Raw genomic sequence first — 10,558 nt, 5'->3', positions numbered from 1 at the left:
CTCATTTTTGATTTTTTGAAGTGATGAGGTCTCACCAAGTTGCCCAGGCAGGTCTCGAACCCGCGGGCTCAGGCAATCCACTCACCTCAGCCTCCCAAAGACGCGGGATTACAGGTTGAGCCACTGAGCCTGGCTGAGATCCTTGAATTTTAAGTGCTGAAGATTTACCCCTGAAGTTCTGTTCCACATACTTCTGGGTGCTGATTGAACCTGCCCAGACTCTCGAGGGCTCATTAGATGGACGTTTGATAGTTTTGGAAAAAAAACTTAAAGGTGGTGGAGGAGTTCGATTAAAGAGACAAGTTAGTTATTGCTTTTCACACTATAGTCATGCACTGAAGTGATGTTTCGGTCAAGAATGGAACACATGACGTTAGACCCATAAGAGTATCATGGAGATGAAAAATTCCTATTGAATAGTGACATCGTAGCCAATGTGACATCACAGTTCAATGCATTACTTGGGTATTTGTGGTGATGTTGGTGTAAATAAACAAACAAACCTACTGCACTGTCGGTTGTATAACAGGGCAGCACACACATATGTACAGTACACAGTACTTGATAATAAGAGGCTATGTTACTGGTTTATAAATTTACTATAAAAAATAAATGACATTTAGTAATTTATCCTTCATAAAAACCACCAAGACATATGTAAAGTCCATTTAGATCTTTACATTTTTGGCAAATATTCAGTGCTATTATAAAACACAATTCCAAAAACAAACAAAAAATAAAATAATTCAATGTCAGCCCAAATGAAAGAAGCTTGATGTTTTATGGGTCCAGGTGGTCTTACTGCAGGATCATGCAGCTTCTGTTAGGGTTCAAAACCCTCAATGCCTCGGCTCAGACTACTGATCTGAAAACTCTTCCAGCATGTGATGGAAAGGTACCTAACTAAAAAATCCTGCTGAACTCGATTCAGTTATTTGCAAACATCACCCACTTTTTATGTGTAAAACCTGCGCATATGCGATACCACAACAAAACCACGAGGCACAGATATTTTTGGCTCATCCTCTCTACGAAGTGCATCTTAAATTAACCAAGCTTGGCAAGATCCTCTTTTTTTTTTTTAAACCATTAACACCTTGGCAGTAGGAGGAGCCAGCTGCAATGCTGCCAGGCCTTTTCCCTGAGGGATACTAAGTGCAATTGAATGGTGCGACATTCTAAATGTCAGCACCAAGAAGCCCATTCAAGAATTTATATTTCACTTGGCCAGGAAGGACCATGAAAGATTGATGACTGCCTGGACGAAAACTAGTCCTATTGCCTCAGTCTGGATCCTGTGCTGCAGGAGCACTAGAATTCTGCAGCATTAATAGTTGAAAATCTATCCAATTCCCAAGGATTCAGGCAACAGAATTACCAGAAACTGAAAATCCATTTCAGCTTATGGAAGAAAAGCCTTAGAAAACACCATGTACACATTTGTATGTTAGTATGCATTGAAAACTTTTATCAGACATGTTTATAAGTACTTGATATATTTTATCTCACTTTAATAGTAAAATCAACCCCATGAGGTAGGATTACCTTCACTTTATAGATGAAGGAAGAATGACTATATGATCCAACTTGATTCCGGAGTGGTACCTGATATTATGTTATAATCTACAATGCTTCCTTGTTAAAAGTTCAGTTGTCACTGAGCTCCAGCTGTAGGAAAGAGGGACTTTCTCATGCCCAACTTTCGCCACAACCTGGTGCTGAATGCCCACCTGGGGGCCTCAGTATCCCTCCCAAGATAATGGAATGCTATGCTGAATGGACACCCAGATGTTACCATGGCAAAAAGCAACTGAGTAGCAACATGGTCATGAGGGAAAAGCCCCAGAAGAACAGCCCTGAAACTGATGGTGTGCCTCTCATCTGCACAGCTGTGGACGTAGAGCTTGCTCACAGCCACACAGTTGCATCCCATCAGCTGCCAGCAAGGACACGGTCTTCACTGCCCAGGGCAGGAGGTGCCTTCCGCCCTCCTGATTGTATGGCTGTCTGCGTCACTAAACTGTTCAGCTTCATCCTGTAGCTACATAAATGTCTTTGGTGACATAAGACTCACAAGATGGCCAGATGCAGTGGCTCAAGTCTATAATCTCAGCACTTTGGGAGGCCGAGGTCAGAGGATTGCCTGAGCCCACGGGTTTGAGACCTGCCTGGGTAAAATGGTGAGACCTTGTCTCTACAATAAATAAAAAAATTAGATGGGTGTGGTGGCATGCGCCTGTAGTTCTGGCTGCTTGGGAGGCTGAGGCGGAAGGATCGTCTGAGGCCAGTAGGTGGAGGCTGCTGTGGCTGGGAGCCATGTCACTGCACTCTAGCCTGGAGCGATGGAGTGAGACTCCAACTCAAAAAAAAATTTAGACTTACAAGAGTACTGGGTGGGCCCCGAGCCTTTAGGGCTCAGCATAGGGTCCCCTGCATGTGCTTCCTGACACAACCGGTCACCCTCCAAGCAGCTCCCACCTCTGTAGAGGTGAGAGGGATCATGTTACTTTCATGTGTGTGTCTTCAGCACCTGGTCGTTAAACGGCCAGACTTTTAATCAGCAGCAATTATGCTGAAATTTTGTAATTACAAATTACCTGATTGTACATCCAATTTCTCTTTCTCCATCTTGTCCAAGGGTATCACAGGAGACCTTGCTGAAGCCCTAACCTACCAAATCAACTTTGAGTTGTCTATTGTGTTAGGCTAAAAATGATGCTGAGAAATTGGATTGTTTTGCCACTCTGGCTCTTAAATCATTTAAGGCTACCAACTTTTGCAAGAACCTAAATAAACTCCAGCTAATTTTGTGGGAAAATAAGTCACTACAATTCACTCTAAAAATATTATAAATCTAAAACTTCACAACTTTACAACTTTACGAAGGACCGGAAAATCACGTTTTAAAAATCTCAAAGGTAAGAAAGTAGCTTTAAAAAAAAGCCTTGTGTGGCTCAGCCTGTAATCCTAGCACTTCAGGAGGCTGAGGCGAGTGGATTGCCTGAGCCCATGGGTTCGAGACCAGCCAGGGCAACTTGGCAAGACCTCGTTTCTACAATAAAAAAAAAATTAGCCGGGTGTGGTATCATGCGCCTGTAGTTCTGGTTACTTGGAAGGCTGAGGTAGAAGGATCACCTGAATCCAGCAGGATGAGACTGCAGTGGCCATGAGTGTGCCACTGCACTCCAGTTTGGGCGACAGAGTGAGACTTCAACTAAAAACAAACAAACAACAAAAAAACCACAAAAACAAAAACAAAAAGCCTTGTGGGTAATTATTCAAAATACAAAAGATGTGGAAGAAATAATTGGATAAATTGCGGACTTTCATTCCTACTTAAAATGAAACATTTGATATCAGTCAATGCTTAATGTGCTACGTAGCAATTAACATCTGTTTAGGAGAGGCAGTGAAACTTAATTAAAGCACCGGATCTTCATAGGATCTTGGGTACCACTTCCCACTAAGAAGAATCAATACTCCTTGGAGAAATGGCTGATTCCAGAGCCGGGCAGGGAAGGTATGGGATGAGCCCAAGACGTCTGGTGATTGTGGGGATGGGTGGAGGGATGGCAGCAGGACACAGGAACTCAGCTCTGAGGATGGATGATCGAGTATGAACACAAGTGAGACAGTGACAGATGATAATCTGTCAAATAAAACAAACAAAACAACAAGCACGCGGGGGAATGGGCATCCCACCCTTAACATAGTGCTCTGATGTGCGTGGAGGGAGGAGTGTGGGGGCTGGAGCTGCACCGCTGGAAACCATCGCAGTGGAGACAGCTCTGGGCTGGGTCCTCCATGGTGCTTGTCTGTGGTGGGGAGGGGCTGTGGTGAGCAGGCACCCTCCTAGAGAACACTTTGTGGTTGCTGGGGGAAACAGCCACCCTACTAGAGAAGTTGGGTAACACCCCTATCCACTCCCCAGCTAAAACCAAACCAAACTAAACCAAAACCAAAAAACGCAAAACACACACAAAAAATTCACACTCATGGGGCATTAGGGTGTGATTCCCTGGAAGGTCACCGGGCCAGCTGCACAGTATTCTGAATACGATCTGAGTACAGTCATGACAACATGAGACAGACCCAGACTCAGTGTATATGATCCAGATATGGAGAAAAAGAGCCGGGGTGGGGTATGTGTATGTGTGTGTGTGTGTGTGTGTGTGTGTGTGTGTGTGTGTGTGTGTGTGTGTGTGTGTGTGTGTGTGTGTGTGTGTTTGTGTGTGTGTGTGGTAGAGGGGGCTGTATTTTGGGAAACAAAGAGTAGTTTAACTTAGCTGAGCAAAGAATACATCAAAGTGGGAGAATTACAATGAGAGAGAGAGGCTGAGGCCGCAATGTGAAGGATCTTGCATGTTGGCTGAATTCAGTCCTAAACTTTATTATGCGCAATAGTAAAGAAAGACCTTTCAGGAAGATGTTGACACAATGGAACACTATTCAGCCACAAAAAGAATGAAATTCTGTCGCATGCAGCAACATGGATGGAACTGTATGGAACTGGAGGTTGCTACGTTACGTGAAGCAAGCCAGGCCCAGAAAAACAAGCATCGTGTGTTCTCACTCATATGCAGGAGCTAAACATTGGCTCTCATGGAGGGGGAGGAGAACGGGGGTCAGCAGAGGCTGGAAAGGGGAGGGGAGGAGGGATGAAGACATGCTGGTCAACAGGTAGAAAACAGAACGAATAAGTTCTCATGTTCAACAGCACAGTAGGGTGATGACAGCAGTGATTAATTGCATATTTCAAAACAGCTAGAAGAGAAGATTTGGAATGCTCTTGACACAAAGAAGTGATGAATGTCTGCGATGATATATATTCCAATCACCCTGACTTACCCCCCACATGCATGTATCAAAATATCACTTGTACCCACTAATATGTAAAATTACAAAGCAGCAACAAAGGGAAGTGTTGATATGTAAAAAGATCAATACACAGAAAGAACGTTAACATGGTATGAAATATGGACGTCCACGATCATTCTTCTGCGCACACAGGGGATTGACTGAGTTCTGACTGGCCCACGCAGGGCCAAGCACTGCACTACTATGGGACAGGACAGACAGGTCCTATACCAACAGAGTTCACAGGCCCACAGCTGTGCTTGTTACCTTTTATTTTAAACAGCTTCTTAGTCTAAAGCCTGTCTGTCACTTCTTTTTCCTTGGTTCTCCACTGTAAAGGGTATATACAGCCCTGAAGCTCCTACTTTTAAAGGAAAATCCCATAAATCAACCACTTGACATGTATGTGTTGGGTGTACCTCACCTTGTGCTGTAATGTGGAGATAAAAGGAATCTCAGTCTGCAGGAGTTGACATCCAACTGGGGAGATAAGAAAGGTAACAGCCAGGGCCAGGTGAGGAGACTCACCCCTGCAATCGCAGCACTTTGGGAGGCAGAGGCAGGAGGACTGCTTGAGCCTGGGAGTTTGATACTAGCCTGGGCAACTGAGTAAGACCTTGTCTCTACAAAAGATCAAAAAAATGCGCCAGACATGGTGGTACATGCCTGTAGTCCCAGCTACTCTGGACGCTGAGGTAGAAGAATTGCTTGAACCCAGGAAGTCGAGGCTGGGGTGAGCAGTGACAATGCCACTGCACTCTAGCCTTGGCTATAGAGTGAAACCCTGACTGAAAAAAAAATAACAACAACTTTGGACTTAAAAGTAAAAACTGTAGGTTCCAGTTTTGGCTCTATCATTTGTTAGCTGTGTGGTGTAAGACAAACCACCTAACCTCTCTGGGCTTGAGTTCCCCTAGCCTTAAAATAGGGCAAGAGTACCCACTTCATAGGAATGCTTTAAGAATAAAATGAGATGTGTGTGGATTTGTAAACTGTCAGTGCTACACAAATGTATCTGCACACAGGTAATATAATGAGGCAAGTCAACTGGTCTGATCTTTGACATCCATCTACCCAATTAAATGCCTACTATGTGCCAAGTGCCATGGTGGGCTCCAAGGACAGTCTCTGCCATCACAGAACTGCTGGTCCAGCTACTGGACAGACACGCTGCATTGTGTTATGCCACACTCTCAAGGGAACACCGTGGACGGGGGTAATGGTGCTCCAAAATTTAAATTAAAAAACTTCAGGCTTTAATTATTGTGCAAGTTAGAAGCTTGTGAAGAATTTAAAGTCATTCCTACAGTAGCCAAAGTCACAGAGGCAGAAAGCAGAATGACGGTCACCAGGCTCTGGGTGGGAAAATGAGAGCGAATCTAATGGGCAGGGTTTAGCTAGGGAACAAGAGATCCTTCTAGAGATGATGGTGGCAGTTGCATGACAACGTGAGTACTTAATGCCACAGAACTGTATGCTTAGAAATGGTGAGCTTTATGTGAGATAAATTTACCACAATTAAACAGAAATAAGTAAGGCCATCACAGCAGATTTTTCTATGAGTACTCACGAAGGAGCAATATCCAGGTGGTTGATACTAAATCCAGATGAGCAGAAGCCTCCCAGCGTGGTTGATATGGTCAGGAAAGCCACAGCCAAGGAGTAATCACAGCCTATAAATCCAGCAGCGACCAGGAACATGGCAGGCCCGATCATGCCTGGAGGTAAAAGGCACACAGGGAAGGAAACATGGCATGAGTATGTGCCACGCCCTACCAGGATAAAAGGACACTGGACACTGCTGCCACCTGCTGTGGAGACATCACACTGCCCAGAAGACTCAAGTGCTGTGTCCCTGATGGGAACCTATGGTGGTAACACAACTATATTCAGCAGAAGGAAAATCTCCTTATGCAACGTGATCCCTTTGGTCTGCGGGTGACCAGAACCCAGGTAACGGTCCAGTGTGAGACAAGGCAGCAAGAAGGGACAGTTGAAAAGTCGGTTCCAGTCGGGCCTGGTGGCTCAGCCTGTAATCCCGCGCCTTTGGGAGGCTGAGCTGAGTGGATTGCCTGAGCCCGCGGGTTCAAAACCCGCCTGGGCAACTTGGTGAGACCTCATCTCTACAATAAATCAAAAATTAGCCAGGTGTGATAGCACACACCTGTAGTTCCAGCTACTCGGAAGGCTGAAGTGGAAGGATTGCCGGAACGGTAGGGCAAGGCTGCGGTGGCCGGGAGCGGCCACTGCACTCCAGTCTGGGCAACAGCAGTGAGACTCCAACTCAAAAAAAAAAGGAAAGTCGGTTGCAGAAAGGTGCCACACTGACACTGAAGTGACTTAAAACTCACATGACCAAAGAGGATAAATGAAGCCATAAACTGTTGGGCCAGATGAGAAAAATCCTCCATCTCGTTTCCTTTCTTCCTTCTCATATGATCTATAGGAACCCATCTTGCTTCTAACAGTTGAGGACCGTGTGTCGGTCGCATATGCAGTCAAACACAAAACAAGGAGGATAGGAAGGGACCGAGTGTGTGGGCTGTCAATTTCCCGTGTCTACAGCAGTGCTGTCTAAAACACTCTGTGATGATGGAAACTCTGCATTTGTACACACTACGACTGAGAAACTTTTTTTTGAAATTTCAATTGTATTTATTTATTTGTTGAGTTAGAGTCTCACTCTGCCGCCCAGGTTGGAGTACAGTGGCTGGATCATAGCAACTGCAGCCTCGACCTGCTGAGCTCAGGTGATCCTTCCGCCTCAGCCTCTCAACTAGCTAGGACTACAGGCATGCATCACCACGCCCGGCTAATTTTTTGTTTTGTTTTAATTTATTGTAGAGACAAATTTGCACTAAGGTGCCTAGGCTGTTCTTGAACCCCTCGGCTCAAGTAATCCCCTTGCCTCTGCCTCCCAAATCGTGCCTGGAATTACAAATAAAAATTTGGCCCCGCAAATATTATATTTAAATAGCCACATATGGCTAGTAGTGACTATATTGTATGGAGGCAGCCCCACAGAGAACAAAAGAAAAGAAAAGGAGATTGAATTTAAAGAAATGTACTCCATTTGCAGATGTGGAGTCAAAGTAACTGAGCAGTGGAACACGTCCTCAGCAGGTGCTTGCAAAACTCCCCTGAATAGGGTCCTTCTGCAGTTAAGTCACTCAAATATAGTCATGGGTCTCTATTACTGGAGACCTTTAAGAAGTTAAGTCACTGCCTTAGGTAGTTTTAAAGTTCACCTTTCTGAAAGCAGAGATTCCAGACACACAATTGCTGAATGTTCCTCTGAGTTCTTTGATTTACAGCTCTGCAGCTGATACAATGATGGTAAATAGTTGTGGACTGAAATTCAAATTGTCTTCACGTAGAAAAGGGATGAGGCTTAAAAATATTTTCTCTTCATCCCATCCAAAGTTAATTTTTTCCCTTGTACACTAAGGGCTAAATAAAGTGATTTATAAAATTCCGGGGGTGATGCTCAGCAAAGCAAACCATTTAAAAATGATTATAAGCTATGATAGAAATCACAGATTATACATCTTAATCCTCAAAAATGCATGGTTCAGAAGGAACCATCTTGGAAAGAAATGCATTGACTATATCATAGTGTTTTAAGAGGTGAACAAAATAAATGACTAATATTACCACTCTTATTTGACCTTGCATGTGATATTATGATGTAATAAGAAATGCGTCTTTGGTCTCTGCTCTGGTTCCCAGAACACAGCCCTAAAGCTCTTGGAAGTGTTGGAGTACCAGGAGTGTCTTCCAGTGCTCATGAGATGTCTGGCGGCTGGACCCCTGGACAGCTTCGGGTGGGGCTGGACTAAGAGCTGAGGAGGGAGGGGAGCTGAAGGCTGAGCTGGTCACCAGTGCCCAGGAACTTCACCCATCGTGTCAACTTAACAAAGCCTCCATGAGACACTGAAGGGCAGAGGCTGGGAGGCTCCTGGGGGTAACGCACGGGAGAGGTCACAGGCGCGCTGCACACAGCACAGCTCTTCCACCTAGCCGTCTGCCTGTGTGCTGTGTCCTATCCTTTATAATAAACGGGTAAACATCAAGTGTTTCGCTGAGATCGGAGAGCCATTCTAGCAGATAAATCCAACCCCAGGAGGGGTCATGGAACCCGGTTTATAGCAAGCCGATTGGAAATGCAGGGGACACTTGGGAAAGGTGAGTGAGGTGTCTTGTGGGACTGTGCCCTCAGGCTGAGCGTCTGTTGCTGCGTCCTGCTGGACAGAGTCAGAATTAGTCACAGGACACCCAGCCTGTGTCCGTGCAGAAACCCCCACACGTGCAGAGATGATGATGTCACCTCTGTGTGAGAGTGGGAAAAACACTTGTGTTTTCCCTATCTGCAACAGCTATAAACACAGTTAATAACTGTGTTTTTTCACAATCAAAACTTGATTCACTTCACTTACCTATAAGGCTAAAAATTCTGCGAACACACACAGTTGAAAAATTCCACTTTTCCCTTAAATTGTCAGCAGCTAGGCCGGACAGGATCATACATAACCAACAGCCCAAATAAGGCATTGCAGATAAAAACCCATTCTGGAAGGAAGAAGACAAAGATTAATTGGGATGGGAGGAATAAAACAAAACACATGGATCACAGCCAACTACCTCCACAGAAAAACAAAGGACTGCCCAGCAATATGCTGCTAATTCGATGCAATTACAAAATAGAAGTTTGGGCCAGGCTAGGTAGCTCAGCCTGTAATCCCAGCACTTTGGGAGGCCGAGGTGAGTGGATTGCCTGAGCTTGCCGGTTTGAGACCCATGCGGGGAACTTGGTGAGACCTCATCTCTACAATAAATCAAAAATTAGCTGGGTGTGGTAGCGCATGCCTGTAGTTCCGGCTACTTGAAAGGCTGAGGCGGAAGGATCGCGGAGTCCAGCAGGTCGAGGCTGCAGTGGCCGGGAGTGGCTGCTGCACTCCAGTCTGGGCGATGGAGTAAGACTCCAACTCAAAAAACAAACAAACAAACAAACAAAAAAACAGAATAGAGGTTTGGTTTTTAGAAGGATTCAGGTTGATACAGTCCCTACGAGCCTATCACAGAGAGAAACAAGACTACCACTGCACCTTTGGGATCTGGGCTGTGGGAGAAGACAAGTCTTCCTGTAGCCTATAGACACACTTAATGGTAAGAGATCTGAGCCAAGTAAAACCCTAACTCAAACCATCTTAAACAGGCACGTCCAACCTGTTGCCCACGGACCGGGCCACATTTGGCCCAGGATAGCTACTAATATGGCCCCACAAAATCTTTTAACATCTTATTTTTTAGCGCTTGTTTTATGACCCTGTGCATAATTCCATTTTTGAAGTTCACCATCATGCCTTATTCCTAACATAGCTTTTTGGCAGTGCATATATTTGTCAGCAACTGTTTTCAATTATGAAGCACACGAAGAACAAAAGTCCAGCACACACTTCTGATGAGCACTTTGAGAACTCACTACAAACGGCAACCTCTCCCTTCAAACCAGACACTGATGGATTAGTTCTACAAAAACAAGGTCAAATTTCCTACAGTTTTACATTGTTCTCATTTTCTAAACTTCATAATAAAAAATTTTTTTTGTTTGTTTTTTTTTGTTGAGTTGGAGTCTCACTCTGTTGCCCAGACTGGAGTGCAGTGGCCGCTCCCAGCCACCGCAGCCTCGACCTGCTGGGCT

General features: G+C 44.9%; 1 protein-coding gene across 1 annotated transcript in view; it reads right to left on the bottom strand.

Moving 5' to 3' along the window:
• LOC103255362 (sialin) overlaps nucleotides 1-10,558 on the bottom strand; it is a 30,518-nt gene that overhangs the window by 8,824 nt on the left and 11,136 nt on the right. Inside the window, exons 2-3 of the mRNA XM_008053318.2 lie at nucleotides 9,294-9,426; nucleotides 6,428-6,575 (exon numbers count right to left, since the gene is read on the bottom strand). Coding sequence (XP_008051509.2) covers nucleotides 6,428-6,575; nucleotides 9,294-9,426 — 281 coding nt within the window. The remainder of the gene's footprint in view (nucleotides 1-6,427; nucleotides 6,576-9,293; nucleotides 9,427-10,558) is intronic.

The sequence above is a fragment of the Carlito syrichta genome, unplaced genomic scaffold, assembly GCF_000164805.1.
Source record: "Carlito syrichta isolate Samal-C Ts95f unplaced genomic scaffold, Tarsius_syrichta-2.0.1 Scaffold288058, whole genome shotgun sequence".
In the NCBI taxonomy this organism is placed as follows: Eukaryota; Metazoa; Chordata; class Mammalia; order Primates; family Tarsiidae; genus Carlito; species Carlito syrichta.
Note: the sequence above shows the minus strand (reverse complement) of the source record. Positions and strands in the feature narration are given on the sequence as shown.